General features: G+C 44.7%; 2 protein-coding genes across 6 annotated transcripts in view; one reads left to right on the forward strand and one right to left on the reverse strand.

Moving 5' to 3' along the window:
* LOC309610676 (sodium/glucose cotransporter 1) overlaps positions 1-18,918 on the forward strand; it is a 140,932-nt gene that overhangs the window by 63,647 nt on the left and 58,367 nt on the right. For all 5 annotated transcript variants that reach the window (XR_014234128.1, XR_014234129.1, XR_014234130.1 and 2 more), the window contains one exon: positions 3,862-3,933. Coding sequence is in view for 2 of the 5 variants with exons in the window: in XM_082353817.1 (XP_082209943.1) it covers positions 3,862-3,933 (72 nt within the window). In the remaining 3 variants the exon portion in view is untranslated. The remainder of the gene's footprint in view (positions 1-3,861; positions 3,934-18,918) is intronic.
* Positions 6,569-18,918, reverse strand: part of LOC309610681 (unconventional myosin-XVIIIb-like) — a 110,834-nt gene continuing 98,484 nt past the window's right edge. The window contains exon 6 of the mRNA XM_082353837.1: positions 6,569-14,496. The gene's annotated coding sequence lies outside the window, so the exon portion shown is untranslated. The remainder of the gene's footprint in view (positions 14,497-18,918) is intronic.

Genomic DNA, 18,918 nt, shown 5'->3' on the forward strand with positions numbered 1-18,918 from the left:
TGGAGAGGCTGGGGGCTGGGGGTGTGAGGGGCAGGAGAGGACCAGCTGGTAGCTGCAGGAAGGATCCCAGGGCTTGGGAAATGAGCCCCAGGGAGGTGACTACTGTCCTGCCTCTTAGTCATCCAGTTTCAGAGGGGGAAGAAACAGGGTAGATCCGGAAGGACACCAGCCTTTACCAGCTGCAGGTGCTGTGGGGCAGCCCAAGGCAGAGGGGCTGCCCTGCGTCCCTCACCTGGGAGAGGTCTTGTGCCCTGGGATCTAGGGGCTGGAGTGAGTGAGAGCTGGAAAAGCTGGGCCCAGGAAGAGGAGGAGGAGGAAGACTGGAGGGTGGCCTGGTGCTGGGGAGAGGAAAATGCGTGTGGCTCCCTTTTGGGACTATGGGACACACCAAACCAGAGAAACTTGTTCTTAGCAGTCTTGAACTTGGAAATTTCACTTGTGACAGACGCTGGCACACCCAGCCACTGGAAGAGAGGTATTTTAAGTGTTAACATATTCCAGTCACTCTCAAAGGCTTTCATGGGGGACCGCAGGCCAGGAGGCTGGGGTGCTAACAGGTGGTTGAAGTCTTTTGATTTAGAGGAGAGGAGGGTGGGCTTTAACCCCTTCATGGCCAAGAGGTTTTTTTTAGAGATAAAAGGAAGTGTTGATTTTTAAAAAGAAAAAAGTAATTGTAGAAACCAGATGTGACTGAAAACCTAAAGTGTCACAAGGAATCTGTGTGACACGTTCCAGCCTTGCGATGTTGGTAACCCCCCTCAGTCTCAGTTTATTCAAATGTGCAATGGGTACAATCTTACCTGTTCTTGTGACACCCCACGTGGCTGTGAGGATCTGCAGAGATGTATCTGAAAGCTCCTTATGGACTCTAGGAGTCTTTTTCAGTACTATTATCGTTTGCCCTCCAGGATATGAGCCAGGCCCTGAATGATTTTTATCCTTTTAAGTAAAATGGACAAAAGTTGTCAGTTGGGTAGGACATCTTCAAAAAAAGCCATAAGGAGGGCAGGAATGCTAATCCCCACATTACAGAATGAAAAACTGAAGCCCCAGGTGGTTGTGATTTGCCTAAGGTTGCAATACATGGAAATCTGGTCTCTTGACTCTCGTTTTTCCATGGCACCACGTGCTTTGCCACCTTGCCTGCCTTCCTCCCCCCACCCCAGCTTGTAAGTGCTGCAGGCAAGATGGGAATCCATCATCTGTTAGATGTGCTGTACCACCTGTTTCCCAGACGATTGCTGATAATCTCCGTTCCCCTAACCAATCTCATTTTAACCCTACCAGTCCTGATGATTACAGTGTTTACATTTTTCAGGTATCTGTGAATTAGTATCACTTGTCTTGTTAAACGCTACTTAATGAGCCTGCTAGTGTTTGTCTACATTTAGTCTTCCCTCATTAGTCACTGCCTCTAAACCCTGATCATATAACGTGCTGGATTTCTTCCAGTTTACATTCCTCTTTTTCTGTTGGAGTGTCAAGGGTGGCTTGGTTCAGGGACAGGCATCCTGACTCCTGCATGATCCCTGGGCTGCAGAAACAGAGTGATCCAGGCCCTCTGTCACCATCCCCATCTCTTCCAATATTGTTTTGTTCTGTTTTATCCTTTTCCAATGCTGCCTCATCCAATCATATTTGGGCTTGAGTTTATTATTTCTTTAGGGTGTAGTTCCATTTTTCTTTCACCACCTCTCAGTTTGTTTCTGGAGGGATTTTGTATCCTTTTAGGCTGAATCTCTGACTTTATTCCTTCTGGAAGACTTCATTAAGATATCCTAAAACCCCTTGTGCCAGGGGTTGTTAAACTACAGCCCATGGGCCAAATCTGACCCACAGCCTATTTTTGTATGGCTCACAAGTTAAGAATTTTTTTTTTTTTAACACTTCTAAGGGGTTGGAAAAAACAAAACCAAACAAGAAGAATATGCAGTGGAGCTCATATGTATCCCACAAAGCCTAAACTATTTACTACCCGACACTTTTAAATAATTAATTAATTAATTAATTAATTTTTTGGCTGTGCTGTGTCTTCGTCGCTGTGGGCAGGCTTTCTCTAGTTGTGGTGAGTGGGGGCTACTCTTCGTTGTGGTGCGTGGGCTTCTCATCGCGGTGGCTTCTCTTGTTGTGGAGCATGGGCTCTAGGAGTGCGGGCTCAGTAGTTGTGGCTTGCAGGCCCTAGAGTGTAGATTCAGTAGTTGTGGTGCACGGGCTTAGTTGCTCCGTGGCATGTGGGATCTTCCCAGACCAGGGCTTGAATCCGTGTCCCCTGCATTGGCAGGTGGATTCTCAACCACTGCACCACCAGGGAAGTCCCCGACCCTTTTTCTTAACAGAAAAAAATTTACTGACCCCTGCCTTATGCAGTCATTTGCATTAATAGCATCATTGGATGCCTGAGTCTTAATGGCCCCTGGGGGAGCCCAACCTTTCCATTTTACAGGTGAAGATCAGAGAGGGTGACCAGAAGTCACTCAGATGAATCAGCCCCAGAGCTGGGACCAGAACCCAGGTCTCATGAGGCCAAAGGCAATGCTCTTTCTACTATCTCACCCTTCCCCCTCCCTAAGACACTGTCCTTTCTGGGAATACCCTCTCCATGGTCCTTATCACAACTTGCACTGCTGTGACAGTGTCCCGGTGGTGCTGAGTTTCTTCTTTCTTCATGTATTTTCATAAAGTGAGGGCCTAAGTTTATTGCATTCAACCCTCTTCATCCTATTCTCAAGTATCTTGTTTAAACCACTTGACAAAATCATCTTGACAAATTGTTAGCACTTCACTCTAATACTTCCAGCAGAAACTTACCCCAGTGGTGCTATTTCCATCTCTGGACAGTTCTGATGGTGAGGAAATTCTTCCTGGTACTGAGCTCAGATCTGACGTTCTGGAGCTTCTCCCAGACATCACATTGTACACCTTAAATATATACAATTTTTATTTGTCAAATATATCCCAATAAAGCTGGAAAAATTTTGTAATTTAATAACACAAAGTAAAAAATTTGTAAGGGCTGTGAATGAGGTATAGATGGAGTTTGCTAGATGTTCACAGGAGAGAGAGATTATTTTTGGGGGGGGTTGGCGGGGAGGCTGTAGGGGAGGAGGTGTGGGGGAGTGTCTGGTAAGGTTTCATGGGGAAGGTAGTGTTTGAGGGGCCTTGAAAGATGGGTATGCAGGAGATGAGGGTATGAACATTCCAGAGAGGAAAAGCCTCTGTACAGATACACCTCTCCTCACCTTTTCTCCATCCCCGATATCTTTGCTGAATTGTCCAGCTTCCTACTTAGTCTTTACACTAACATTCTTCCTCTAAGCTCTTCATTTCTGAGACCAACTTGGAAGTGTTATGTCTGGTCCCCGTACCGTCTTTTCCTGTCCCTCCAACCATGCCTGGAGGGTATCAACCTGCTTCGACTTCAGAATGACCTTCAGAATGGTCTAGCCCTGACCAACTGCCAGAACCTGATTCCTTGGAACTTATTTTTGTTTCAGCCCTAGCTACCTCCCCTGCTTCTTGGGGCTCTTGGTCCCCTTGCTATTCCCAGAAAAACCACTATAGAGGCCCTAAGACTATGACCTATGGAAGGCTCCCTGCCAGGGGTCCAGAAAGATCTGAGCTATGCTCTCCCTGGCACTGCCTAGCGCACAGGGGGCTCAACATATCTGTGTTAATTGTCTGTCAAATATAGGTTCCTGCCTCCGTCTTCTGAGCTCCAAGGAAGTAAGGAATGTGGAAGTGTTTCAGAAAGTGAAGTGGGTTGAAGAAAGTGCAAGTATATAGGGGATGGGGTTGGTCCTCTTGGCTGGCAAGGTTACTCTGTTCTAGTTTTCTATTAAATTTTTGACACTTCCTCCCCAGGCCATGTTTTCCACTAATCGTGGGACTGTTGGAGGCTTCTTCCTGGCAGGACGAAGTATGGTGTGGTGGCCGGTAAGTTTTCTCTGAAATACTATTTGCTGAACTATGATACTTCCCATAGGAGGCCATTTTCTTGTTGGCTTTGGGTGATGGTGATTCTTTCTTCCTGCCTTAGATCCCTGATAATGGGTCACCTGCTCTCCAGGTCTCTGGGCACCCTTAATCTTTTGCGGTAAGGGAATAGCCTTTAAATAAATAACACTTGGAATTTTTCCAAGGGATAAACAGAGGAAAGACTTCACAAGGAGGACAGTGTGGAGAAGCAAAAAGAGCACACAGTCCGAGGTGATCTTGGGCAAGTCTGAGATTCCACTTCTCTTTCTATAAAATGGGAGTTGGTAATATTTGCCTTCCAGGAGTATGATGAGAAGCGGAGACTGCTTGTGGGGTGGAAACTCAATAAATAGTAGCTCTTTTGCTACCTTTTTGCTACTTTAAGACCCACAGAGGAGAGACTTTATCTCTACTATCTCAGGAGCCTAACACAGTGCCTGATACACAGGAGGCCCTCAATAAACATTTGTAGAGTGGCTGGAGAAGGAGCCCCCTACTGTCCCCAGTTACAGTTTTCCTCATCTCTTGATGGATTTTGTATTTTGTATAAATGTGAGGTGTTTTCCCTGACACTTGCACATAGGCAGAAGTATCCCAATCAAAGGACATGTGCATGGGTGGAAGAGAAACTGGAAGGGCCCTTCCATCCTAACAGCACAGGGCTCTGCTGGGTTATCAGTCAGCCCAATGATTATTTCAATCCAGAGTTCTCATCGAAACTACTGGTTGACCAGATTGGCCAAATTGTGAAATTCTTTGGGCGTAAGATACAAGCAGGACTGGCTGGTGAAAGGGGCAGGGGTAATGAAGTGTACATACAATGAGAAGAGAGAGACAGCTATGGAAGAAGAGAAGCAAAAAAGTGGAGGCTGTCACTGTTGTATACACAGAACAGAGGGAAGGTAGGAGGAAATCATGCCACTTCCTGCACTTGGCCTTTGATCAGCTATTTGGGGATGGATTTTAATAATTGGCATCTTCACAGTTGCTAATGTTATCCCTGAAGTCACTTCTGCTTTACCCTTGGCCAAGAATACTGGGCAGATGCTGACTCCTGTGGTGAGTCCCTCATGGTGGTCTCTCCTGACACATTTTATCTTCTCATGCTTTGGACTTTGGTGCTTTCCTAAAAGCTGGTGTTGGATAGGCAGCTCTGATCGCAAAGTTCAAGGCAAGGTTGGAGTAGTCCCTCTAGAACTGCACTGTCCGATATGATAGCCACTAATCACATTGGCTTTTTAAATTGAAATTAAAATAAGATAAAAAATTTATTTCCTCAGTCACACTAGCCATATTTCAAGTGCTTAATAGCTACATGTAGATGGTAGCCACCATATTGGACACTGCAGATCTAGAACATTTCCATCATTTTAGAAAGTTCTATTGGACAGTGCTGCTCTACAGATTTCACAGCCAAGGCTGGCATGAAATCTCAGTGGACTTGAGATTTTCTGAATTAGAAAACTGAATAGGACCTTGAAGTTTACTTTAGTTGTTTGGAAACCAGTGTACCCCCACCCCATCTAATGCTTCAGTGCCCCCAAGAGTAAGCCTGCCATGTGTTCATCCAGCCTTGGTTTGCATCCTGACCTCTTTTCTCTTCCTTCCTCCCTCTTTAACAGGAAACTCATATCTCTTCATGTAAACTTTCTAGGGCTGATTTATTGGGGATAAGGCCTTAGCTTCCAATCTCTGGGTCTTGGAGAAGCCAACAAGAAGGCAGAGGCATGGGGCAGAACCACCCGTAGGAGATATACATTTTGGGCTAGGCCTGGGAACACATCACATCTTAACCAGTGATGATGTCTTTCTTCCTGATGGCACCTGGGTTTGGGTCTGGGCTGAGAGTTGGGTGATGAGAGGATTAGCCCCACCCAAAACAGGTAAGTTTCAATGGTTCATGTGGGGTTTCCGGTGGGTGTTGTTTTCCTTACTCATGTCTTGGATTATTCTAACCAACAGAGAAACATGGCATCATTCCGCTTTTGTGCAGAAGTTCCTGCTTCCTTGATGAGGCTGAAATTTGACTTTTCTTCCTCCAACAACAGTTTCCATCTAAGGTTTCACGAGATTACATTAATCGTTCGTAAACCTGCCCATGTATCTGAGTCACCTGGATGTGCTTTCTAAAAATACATATTCCTGGGCTTCCCTGGTGGCGCAGTGGTTGAGAATCTGCCTGCTAATGCAGGGGACACGGGTTCGAGCCCTGGTCTGGGAAGATCCCACATGCCACGGAGCAGCTGGGCCCGTGAGCCACAACTACTGAGCCTGCGCGTCTGGAGCCTGTGCCCCGCAACGGGAGGGGCCGCGATAGTGAGGGGCCCGCGCACCGCGATGAAGAGCGGTCCCTGCACCGCGATGAAGAGTGGCCCCCGCTTGCCGCAACTAGAGAAAGCCCTCGCACGAACCGAAGACCCAACACAGCCAAAAATAAATAATAAAAAAAAAATAAATAAAAATAAAAATAAAAATAAAAATACATATTCCTGGGCCTCACTCCAGACCTACTAGATTAAAAAACCTTGGAAGAGGGCCCCAAGAATCTGCATTTAAAAAAAGCTTCCCAGGTGCTTTTGATGGTCAGACAGGCTTGATAATCACTGGTTTGGGTAGACTCTTCCCTATCTGGTCAGATTTACTGAGAATATCAACATCTATTTGGGATCCTGGCAAGGGGGATTCTTTTTTTTTTTTTAAATAGTAATCTTTTTATTTATTTATTTATTTATTTATTTATTTATTTTTATATTTATTTTTGGCTGTGTTGGGTCTTCGTTTCTGTACGAGGGCTTTCTCTAGTTGCGGCAAGCGGAGGCCACTCTTCATCGCAGTGCGCGGGCCTCTTCACTATCGCGGCCTCTCTTGTTGCGGAGCACAGGCTCCAGACGTGCAGGCTCAGTAGTTGAGGCTCACGGGCCTAGTTGCTCTGCGGCATGTGGGATCTTCCCAGACCAGGGCTCGAATCCGTGTCCCCTGCATTAGCAGGCAGATTTTCAACTACTGCACCACAAGGGAAGCCCCTGCAAGGGGGGATTCTTGAATGGGGATACAATGACCTCTAAGTCCCTCCCAACTCTGAAAATGCTCTAATTCTAGAAAATTCTAGAGTAGAATGAGTATGGGCTTTGAAGTCAGCTCATCTGACCTGCCTCATTTACTAGTTGTATGACCTTGGGGAAGTCACTGAACTTCCCTGAGCTTCAGTTTCTCCCTCTATAAAACAGGAGAATAATATGTACTTTGGAGGGTTCTTGTCAGGATTAAATGAGATTATGCATGTGCAGCACTCAGCACTGTGCTTGGCAGGTGCTCAGTAAATGGGAACATTAACAAATGGAAGGAAGGTTAAGCGTGTCAGGGCAACGCCCCAGCTGGCACTTGTCTGGTGCCCAGTAAATGGAAGCTAGCATTTATGTGAAGATATTGCTACCACATCACTTAAATTTAACTTTCACATTGACTGTGTGAGTATATGAACACGATTTATATGTAATTTATTTATACTACTGTAAGTCATCAATTCCAGCTACACATTGACCACATTTTTACAGTTCTGAGATTGACTGTGTCTGACAGTCAGTGGCATGCCATACTTTAAGTGGCAGTGTTTTTTCTTTCTTCATGCTCCGTGGTATGTCTTAACAATAGTTGGTGTTTTTGATTCAGTTAAGTATGGTTATATTCTAAGGTAGTAGTTTTTATCTTTTATTTATTTATTTTACATCTTTATTGGAGTATAATTGCTTTACAATGTTGTGTTCGTTTCTGCTGTATAACAAAGTGAATCAGCTATATGTATACATATATCCCCATATCCCCTCCCTCTTGCGCCTCCCTCCCACCCTCCCTATCCCACCCCTCTGGGTGGTCACAAAGCACAGAGCTGATCTCCCTGTGCTGTGCAGCTGCTTCCCACTAGCTATCTATTTTACATTTGGTAGTGTATATATGTCAGTGCTACTTTCTCACTTCGTCCCAGCTTACCCTTCCCCCTCCCTGGTAGCAGTCTTTAAAAATATGTTCACTACAACTCTTAGGCGCTGTAGAAATGCCTCAGGGGTGCCCTCACTCTCCTTCCCAGCAACCCATCTTTTATTTATTTTATATGAGGGGAATCTGCTAAGATTTTGTTTGAGGGCAAGGTTCTGCTGACTTACAAAATTTAAAAACTGCTCATTTAGAAGAAAAATAAGCATGATGATTTCCATCCTAAAATTTAAAATGATTTTAAAACTATTGTAGTACACACTTGAAAGAACAACAAAGCATGTAAGAAAATGCAAATCAAACTACTTTCTCTCCAGAATTGAAAAATAGTTTAAACTGCATCAAAACTATATTTCAGAAAGAATATATTTCTTTCTTTTTTTTTTAAATGGATATGGCTGCCTTCTGCAGTTCCCAAATTGGGACGTGTGGTTTGACCAGTTCAATTGCACTTCTGGGTGCAAAGGAGAAGCACGTGCGTGGGAAATATGGGGCACCCCCCCAAGGTTTTAGGGACATTTGAGGGACCCACACCCTGGTGGGGAGGAGAGGTTTGGGGACCTCTCTTGGGTGGATGTGTGCCTCTCCCAGCCGTCCTTGTCCTCGCTCAAGCCATTGTGCTGATGTTGGCCAGGCTGGAGGGGATCCTTCTGGGTGAGCATTGAGAGAAAAATACCTGAATAGGTAGTGCAGATAATTGGGACCTGCCAAGACATTCTGTATTTTCTTTCTTTCTTTCTTTTTTTTTTTTTGGCCACGGGGCATGCGGGATCGTAGTTCCCTGACCAGGAATAGAACCCGTGCCCCCTGCACTGGAAGTGCAGAGTCTTAACCACTGGACTGCCAGGGAATTCACAAAACTATGCTTCTAAATTTCCCTTTGGATTAAAATACAAAGTCAGTTTAAGCCTGTCATTGGTCTATAAATTTATAACCAGAATATCTGCCCTCAAATGTGCTGGCCCAAGGAGGACATCACAGGGGCCACAGGCTCTTGGAGCTGACATTTCTCTCAGCCTCCAAGGGGACACTTTTCCTCCTTCATCTGCCTTTAGCCCTGTTGCTTTGTGCTGTAGAATGCGTGAGCAACCAGAGAAGCTTCGGAAAGATAGTCCCAGGGGATTTTTAGGAGGAAAGGACTTGTATTGACCTTGGATTGATACACCTGAGGCCCCAAGGGCTTGGATAGTCACCCATGAGAAAAGCAGGTGGAAATCGGAGCTCATAAAATCTGAAAGAAGATTGGATAAAGGAGACGCCAGTTGGGGGGCATTCCTGGGGGCTTCAGTGACTTTGAATGCGGCAGTTGTGACCTGTAACAGGTGGAGATCTAGGCACTCTGGAAAAAGACCCCGTTCCTAAAAAGTTAATGAGGCCAAGAGGGAGAAATAGTTTGTGCTTGGCCTAGGGATAGAAGTGAGGGACCATTGGGAGGAGGAGCAAGGACTCCAGGGCTGGGTAAAGGAAGGTCAGCTCACAAAGAGGGCCAGGCAGGGAGGGCCCCAGAAACCTGAGTCACATTGAGGCAAGCCAAGCCAACTGAGAAACACGAAACCTCGTGAGTAAAATGAAACCTTATGTAATTGCGGGCTGGCACCATGGTTTGGTGCCTTTGATGAACAACTGCCTGGATGCTGTGCTGTAATGATTCTTTGAGGATGTGGGAGACGTGAAAGCAGGAAAGTGAGCTTTGAAGGGGAAATTCTCCATGCCTTGGCTAGTGGCAGCAGAAATTACTCAGAGAGATAGAGCTCCAGGTACACAGCCCCACGGAGAACTTTTGTTTTGGAAGAGAGCTTGGTCACACCAGTCAGGACCACTGGCAGAGCCAGGTCCATGGGAGCAGCGAGCACAACAGGGCTGAGCCAACCCTTCAACAACGCCCAAGGCATTTTCAAACACTTAAGAAGTAAGTATTCTAAAGGGAATGGGGACCTCACAAGGAGCCAGAGGACTTGCTTTGTCCTAGATTTGTGACGTCAGGCAAATCATCAGCCTCTCTTAGTCTCAGAGAGTCTCCTCAGTGTGCGAAACAGTAAGATTGAGATCTCAAAGCCTCTTCCAGGACTAAAATGCTGAGATTTCACACCACAGAGGAAGGAACAAGCATGGGGGAAATGGGTGTGTACATGCAAACCAGTCCATCGCCAGTGGAAATGTGATGGCTGTGTGTCTCTCAATAGCCAGTTTCTTTCCTTCCTTTACTATTAAAGAATCATCAGAGAGGAGTATATCACAGTGGTTTAGGTCACGGGTTGACAAACTTTCTTTGCAGAGGCCCACAGAGTAAATATCTCTGTCACAACTACTAAACTCTGCTGCTGTAGCATGAAAGCAGCCATGGACAATACATAGATGGATGGGCATGGCTGTGTTCCAGTAAAACTCTATTTATAAAAACAGGAGGATGGCCAGATTTGGCCCATAGGCTCTAGTTTGTTGACCTCTTGTTCAGGTCTGGGCCAGGCTGCTTGGGTTCAAATGCAGCCTCTGCCCCTTACTAGCTGTGTGACCCTGTTTGAGTTACTTAACATCTGTGTGCCTTACATTTGTTTTCATATAACAGAGATAACAGTACTTACTTGAGGTTGTTGTGAGGATGCACACTCAGTCTCAGAACAAAACCTGGCACACAAACTCTCAGGTTTAGCTATTGTTCTTTTTTCAATCATCTATCTGATTGAATCCTCAGTGATCCAGCAAGAATGATGATTAACCCCATGGGTTGCCCAAGTTCACACAAGATTAACAGCAGAGCTAGGGTTCTCCCTGTTCTTCTGGTTACTCACGTCTCTTTTTCCTTATCCTTTGAGATGGAAATTTATGAGATCTATAGGTACAGTCTACAGGTTTCTCTGAAAACCAAGACATTCTTTCATTTAGGTTTGACCAGAGACCCTGATGGAAATTTTCTCTGAGGAAAGAGGACAGCTTCTCATACTTCTTAGACTCTTTTGAGTAAAATGTATCTGATTAAGTCTCTGAAACCTAATGATCAGATCAAAGTTCAGCCACTTAGGATGCTACTGGAGTGGCCACCGGGAGGCCTGGAAGAGGCTGGCAGGCCTAAGACCTAGGTGAGAACTCATGAATGAGAGAGGAAGAGCAGGAACAAGGTGAATGGACACAGGAGAGGCAGAGAGCTCGCCAAGGGAGCAAGGGTCGGGAAGATGTGAGATGGGAGACAGACAAGTACTTGACCTTCATAAGCCTGGGTGGAAGTGACTGCCAAGTCCAGGTGGCCCTGTCTTCCTGCTTTGATTGCATGTAGCTGTGTGTGCTTTCATTTGTCCCAGGGTTGAGCCTGTGTTTTTCTTAATCTTTTTTTTTTTTTTAATCTCTTCCACCACCTAGTCCAGGGCCTTGCATCTAATATGTGCTGAATTAAAGGAATGAGAGGGAGAAGAAGGATATGTCCCCAGACCCTCATACTGGATCCCTTTGTTGATGTCACCTGAGCCGTCAGCCTGCATTCTCCTCTCTGATGCAGTGACCACACTGTGTAGGCAGTGGAAAGAATTCAGGAGGTTAGGAGGGTGCTGAGTCCAAGTGAAAGGCTGCTTCCAGCAGTGCTCCACGTTTCTGTTCCTATGTACACAGAACATTTTTTTCTTTAGGTTTTTTTTTTTTTTTTCTTGGCTCATGGTAGTAAAACTGGAAAACCAAGCCTGGCCCTAATCAGAGTGCCTGATTTCAGCCCAGACTGGACTCCTTGGTAAAGTCTGGTGTGGCCGTGCTTCCTCACTATCTCAAACATTTGGTTTCTCTCCGTTTAAGTCAAGATTTTGCAAAACTTGCCAGTTCCCATATATCTGTGTCTCCTTTGTGGTGAGAGTTTTTTGCTTAGCATGCCAGTGACTGCCTTACTCTTGAAGGACCAGTTCTTTCTCTTCCTCCTCCTCTTTCTTCTCTTCCTTCTCCTCCTCTTCCTCCCCTCTGCTTTCCTCCTCCTTTTGCTCTCTCCCCCTCATCCTTCCCTCTCTCTCTCTCTTTGGTGGACCCATTTCCCTCCAATTCTTCAAGGCTTGGTCTCCTCTGAGGAGTTTCTCTGATTCATGCACAGGCACTCACCATCCCATGTATCCTTTGTGTTCCAAGGCCTCAGTTGACTGGTGTGTAGCCAAGTTCCTGTCATCTAGTTTGTACCTAAACTCCTGGCTTCTCCTTTCCCTCTGGCTGTCTTCCCAGCATTCTCTAACACATTAGCACTTCTGCCAACAGAGAAAGGGAAAAGTAAGTTATAATCAATATCTCTAGTTGGTTGAGGTCAGAAGAGTGCTGAAACTATCAGCCATGATGAAGTCTTTGGATTGTTCATGTTAGAAATGTGTCTGGGCTTTCCCTGTCTACCAGTGGCATGGCACATTTTGAGTTGGCTGCAGCTATATGTTTGTTTTGGATGAACTGTATGCGAGGGAGGTGATTTGGAGTTGGGGTTAAGAGCATAGGCTCTGGAGCCAGGCTGCCTTGGTCTTAACCCCAGTTCCATCCATTCCTATCTCTGTGGCCTTGGCTGAGTTACTTACCCTCTCCTGACTCAGTTTCCTCAACTTCAAAATAGAGGTCATAGCACCTACCTCACAGGGTTGTTTTGAGGATTAAAGTAGTTAATACATGTAAATCTCTTAGAATAGTATACAGTTAGTACTACCCAAGTTGGACATTCTTATCATCATCATCATCATTGTCCTTATTATTGTATCTCATCTCCAGATCTTCCTTCTTTTTATTTATCTATTTATTTAGCTGCGCCAGGTCTTAGTTGCGGCACGCGGGATCTTCACTGATGCAGGCAGGATCTTCATTGAGGCATGCGGGATCTTTAGTTGCAGCACGCGAACTCTTAGTTGCGGCATGTGGGATCTAGTTCCCTGACCAGGAATCTAACCCAGGCCTCCTGCACTGGGGGCGCAGAGCCTTAGCCACTGGACCACCAGGGAAGTCCCCAGATGCTGCTTCTTAAAGTGTGAATTCAATCATTTATCCATATATGCATTGCTATTATTTCATTCTACATTTACATATTGATTATCTTCTATGTGCCACATTCTGTGTTAGGTGCTGGCATATATTTGTGTGTGTGTGTGTGTGTGTGTGTGTGTGTGTATGTGTGTGTGACACACATTCTTACAAAATGTATCTGAAATTTCAAATAGTGGTGAGGATTAAGAAGGAAATGTGTTTGAGTCTTTATGTACATAAGAGGATCAGGGAAGGCCTTTCTGAGGACTGGGCATTTAGGTTGAGCTCTGAAAGATGAGAAGGAGGCAGCCATGTGAAGACTGGGGGAAGAGCGATCCAAGCAGAAGGAACAGAATTGTCAAAGGCCTGAGGTGAGGAGGAGCCTTGGATACTTGGGAACTGAAAGAGGGCCAGCATAGGGGAGAGACCATGCATATTGATCAGGCCCTTCAGGTGAGCGACCCTGAGTTGTTGATCATCCCAAGGATGAGCCCGTCTGAGCTGGTGAGAGGGTTGGTCGTCAGCCTCCTTGACCTATAAATGCCAACAGAAGACCTCACCCCCCTTTTGTGCCAACAGCCTGTGGGAAGATGCCAGCTTTGGCAGTGGTTTCCTGATTTCACGCCCCTTTGGCTGTTGGGGCAAAGAGAGAGTTCATGAAGATAATAAGTGAAAGGCCACCATTGTCCGTTTTGAGCTGACATAGGGTAAACAGAGATTATGATGACTCTGGAGAACACCTGTGTCTAAATATTTACGAGTCTCTGAAATTAAATAGCCTGAATATGTGAGCCCCACCTTCTCTTCTGTCCCAATCCAGGAAATGTCATTCCCTAAGAGATGGCAAGGGTCAAAGATTAAACCTTTTCAAACTTCCCCTGTGAAAAGATTCCTTACTAAGGGAACCAAGATGTTAATTAATTAATTAATCAATTTATTTATTTTTAGTTTGGAAAATAGAGTCACTTTTTATTAATACATGTTATTTTTTGTTATCATATAATAAGTCTATTATTGTTATTTTAAATGATTTCATAAGTACATATTCTTTCAATTTCTCATTTTATAGCTCCAATATAAATATAGATAGATATAATCCTCATAAGCTCTTTGGAGTCTTTAAAATTTTTTTATTTTATTTTATTTGTTTTGTATTTTATTCTATTTTATATTTTTATACAGCATGTTCTTATTAGTTATCTATTTTATACATACTGGTGTATATATGTCAATCCCAATCTCCCAATTCATCCCACCACCACCACCTGCCCCAAGATATTAATTTAGATTAAAGACCAGTTCACCAGAGGATGAGGGAAGTATCGGAAATACAAGTGTGATGCAGATACACACTTGCTGTTCCTGAATTTACAATGAGTCGATGAGGTGGGTTGGGGGGTCTGACCGCATTGTGCCCCTTCAGGGAAGTTCAGAAGGGAATGTCTGGGGAGGAAGGGGGACAGACAGCGTGGTGCTCTGGCCTCTTCTTCTGTCCCTTGGGCATCGGTCACATTGGGCTGTGGGACCTTGGGCAAATCACGTCACTGCTCTGGTCCTCAGACTTCTTACCTGTAAAATGAAGATGAGAACAATATGCACTTCACAGACTGTTGTGAGCATGATCAGATAAGGTGAATGAAGTGCCTGGCCCAACACTTGGCCTCCAAGGAGGCACTGTAAGTTAGTCATCCTCTCTCCCTTTCTTATTCTCCTAGGATGGAGCTCTCAAAGTGTGGTATCCACAGCAGCAGCAGCAAAAAAAAAAAAAAAAAAAAACTTGGGTTCTTGTTAGAAATGCAAAATTTCCAACCCCAACCTCGACCAGTGTATCAGAAACTTGAGGGGATGGGGCTCAGCCATCTGTGGTTTAGCAAATCTTCCAGGTGATTCTGACTAGGGTTGCCAGATTTAGCAAATAAAAATACTGGCTGGCCAGCTAACTCTGAATTTCAGACAGTGAATGCTTTTTTAGTATAAGTATGTATCACACAATATTGGCACATAGTTTTACTAAAAAATGCATTCTTTTATCTGAAATTCAGATTTAAGTGGACATCCTGTATTTTGAGTGTAGATTGTGGTGCATGCCAAAGTTTGAGAACCACTGTCTGAGGATATCTCGAGGGAGGCATGCAGCACAGCCCAGAGGAGTGGAGAGGAGGCCCTGAGATATCCTGGTAGCATTCCTTAAAGGAAAGACAGAAGCTGAGAACAGGAAGCCATCTCCAGAGCTCTGGACATTCTGGGTGTTATATGATCCATTAACAAAGAAAGTGGTTCCCTGAAATTAGCTGAGTGCATTTTCCATTTAAGCTACAAAGATCTTGCTCCCTCCAAGAGAAAATGACCACTCTGTCTAAGGAAATTCAGGGAACTCCATCAAAACACGGGCTATGTAAAAGCATCATTAATATTTCTTCTGAATAGTATGGCTTTGTGGGGTAAAACTTTCCTAAAGATTTCTCACGTGTCACTTCATTTAAGCCAGAGAACACCCTTGTGAAATAGGCTAAGAAGTATTCTTATCCTCAGTTTATAGTGGAGAAAACTGAGGCTCAGGGTAGTAACGTGACTTGCTCAAGGTCACATAATTTGTCCTGGCAGAGCCAAGAATTATTTTTCTTTGGCTGCACCACATGGCTTGTGGGATCTTAGTTCCCCTACCAGGGATTGAACCTGGGCCCTCGACAGTGAGAGCGCAGAGTCCTAACCACTGGACCAAGATTAGAACCGGGTGGGAATCCTCTCAGTGTGCTTAATAGGAGGGGAAGAAGTGGGGGTGGGGGGCAGGCACACCGTTTAACTGTGCTTTCAAGGCATATACAGGGCACTGTTTTTTCAATCCAGTGGCTACCTCTGATGGTAAAGCTAGGGACACACACAGAGCCATTGTCTGTTGCTTTAGGCAATTCTTGACTCTTCAGCTAGTGGTCCTGAGTGTTCACATACTATCTTACTTTGCTAAGGGTGTGGAAGTAAAGAAAAAATGAATGTGTAAACTTGAATCACTTTCTTCCTCTGGGCTTTAATTTTGTTTTCATTTGAAAGAATAGGGTTGACTTTAATTATTTCCAAGGTAATCCCTGCTCTAACATCAGATGACTGAGTGTTGGCAAGTAATAAGCTTTCCCATATATTTCCTATTTTCTATTTTATGTCATATAAAACATAATTTTCAATTAGCATTCAATGATATTTTCATGTCTTTTTCTACAACCCCAGAAACAAATACATAACTTCCCTGCATGCTTTGTTCTGAGACTTCAGGCTCTACAAGTTAATCTGAGACCACCCTGGAATTGTTGCCCTTTATTGTTAAAGGTTTTAAAGAATTGTGTTCTGATTATAAAATTACACAAACTCATTGTGGGAAATTTAGAAAAATACAAAAACACACTTACTGTTTTCTTTTCCAGAGATAATCACTGCTTAATTTGGATATCTCTGTCTCTATATCTGCCTATCTATCTTTAAAAATTTGGGGATCATATGGTATATAACTTTGTATGTTTTTTTTATTTGACATTTTTGTGACAATCATCTCCTCATAACAAATTCTTCAAAGCTATAATTTTAAAGGCAGTGTAATATTTCATCCTAAGTATGTACCTTAATTTATCCAGTGGTTTTCCCATTGTTGGTCATTGATGTTGTTTCCAACTTTCCTGTATTGTAAATAAGGTGGCATTGAACATACTAAGGAAATCCTTAAGAATAAGTCTTTCTCTGCATCTCTGATAATTTCTTAAGATAGAATACTAAAAGTAGGATCGTATGGTGGAAGGAGATGATCTTTGGATTTGTGCCAACAAACTGCTTTCCAGAATTACATTTCTATCAGAACTATATGGGAGAGACTATTTACTTGCCAATACCAAATATTATCATTTAAAATTTTTTGCCTATTTGATGGACTAACCCTCAAGGTCGGATCCCCCTTGAGGTCTTGGTCTCACTAACACTGAGCTTACAGGTCACCCTTTTGACATCTCAGAGCAGTTTAGAGTCTCTAATCAGCCCCACTGTCTTTAACGGGCCCCGTGTGGGCCTGGCAGGACAGGTTTATTGCCTCTTCCTCAGGAGAGAGCCATCCTTGGCATGTCCCCATTAAGAGTCCCGACTCCATGCAGCCAGTGGGAATAAATGCAACTCAAAGGCATTTGGTCACCATGGTTCCTGTCGTTTCCTCAAGAGGAGACTCCAAGGATTTGCTGTCACTCACCCACCCACTCACTCACTCAGCAGACTTTTACTGAGTGCTTGCCATGTGCAAGAAAGGTCCTATGCTAAGTGGAAGCAGAAATGCTCTTCAAGAGCTAGAGGATATTTGGGGGACAACACTTGTATGGAAGCAGTTACCAAAATAGGGCCTGACAGGCACCAGGAGAGTGCAACAGATGACAGGTGGGGTAAGAGGTCAGAGGAGGAAGAGATTGGCTCTGGAAGGTGTCAGCAGAGAGATGGGACTGGGCTTCCCTTTGGTCACTGAGACAGTGTTTTTGCAGGTAGAGCTTGATGGAGAGGGAGTTCCAAGCAGAAGGAAATGGTGTAAACAAAAGCAGGAGGCAGGAAAGCCCAGGGCATATCCAGGAGGCTGGGTCTGTGTGATTTAGCTAGAGCGTACGGGACTTGGAAGAGTGTGGAGGGGCTTCTGGGATTGGAGAAGGAGGATGAGGCTAGATTGCAGAGACCCTTGAGAGCCTGTAATTCCTCTTCCCATTTTCATGCCATGGCAGGGCAGAGGAGCCCTCCAGTCAGCAATATTTATTGACTCCGGTGGTTGAGGTCACGCTCTGGGAACTCTTATAACCCCCTCTCTTGAGGAGACAAATTGTGGAAGGATTTCCCACAAAGCCTTTGAGTGGCTTCTGTAGACTTCCGTATGAAATGTCTCAGTAACTTTGCTATGGCATGAGGATACTCTGGAAGTCTTTATTCAACTGAGCCTGCCGGGTCTGGGGTTCACCAGTGAGACTCGTCAAAGCTTGTTTCAGTCCATGTGCTATATGTTGGCATGTAGAGAAGTGACAGTGTCTCCCAATGGGTGGCCCAGATGCCATGGTAAACTCCGGAAGTTCAGTAGGGGATTTTGGAGAGAGAGCCTCTTTCACCCCAAACTTTTTGTCCACCTCATCTTAGCATCCCAAGTTTGTAGTTAGTCCCTGGCTTCTGCTCCCAAAGAGAGGTCAAAACAAGTTTAAGGAGGAACAGTGAGCTTCAGTGCAGTCTAGGGCAGGTTTCTCAAACTTCACTGTGTGTAAGAACTACCCTTACTTCTCTGATTCAGTAGGTGTGGGGAGGGGGGGACTAAGCACTCATAGCTCTCCTAAGCTCCTGGGTGAAGCCAGTGCTTCTGGCCCGCAGAGCACTCTGTGAGTAGCATGGTTTAGGGAGCCCATTTCTAGGGCTGAGTTAAGCACTGAAGGAGCGATCACTAGATGGACTGATGTCTGCCTTTGGTTTGAGAGGTAGATGCAGTCCCTGGTAGCTTCCAACTCCAGACATTAATAGTTGGTATGGAGAAATGAATTTGGCCAGATGTCTTCCTTGTGGTTTAAGTGGTTTTCCCTTTAGAGAAGGCTCATGGGAAAACATCAGATTTGTGCCAAACCCTGGAGGGATTGAAGTGAAAAAAATTTAAGTGATAGAGCCACTGTATTGTTAAGGCAAACCACATTATCAGGAATCTAAATTGCAATGAGAGGAAATCTATTCTTGTTAAATGGTCCAGATAATTTAGAGGCAGATTCTCTGACAGTGATGGGAATTAGAGGGACTGGCTTCATCCTCAGCACTGCCAAGGACCCATGGCTGAGAGGCAGGTTTAAAAGTATTTGAAGCCACATGATGTTAAAAACAGATGCTAAGTCAAAAAGGGCAGCCTGCTTAGCTCTGGACAACCCATGTCTGGACTGGTCTAGAGGCCCAGAGTCTGAGACCTATTTGGGACACAGGTGGGGCTGAGGGCAACAGAGAGAGCAACAAGGGTGG

This window comes from Balaenoptera borealis, assembly GCF_965194805.1.
Source record: "Balaenoptera borealis genome assembly, chromosome: 14".
NCBI classification, from domain to species: domain Eukaryota; kingdom Metazoa; phylum Chordata; class Mammalia; order Artiodactyla; family Balaenopteridae; genus Balaenoptera; species Balaenoptera borealis.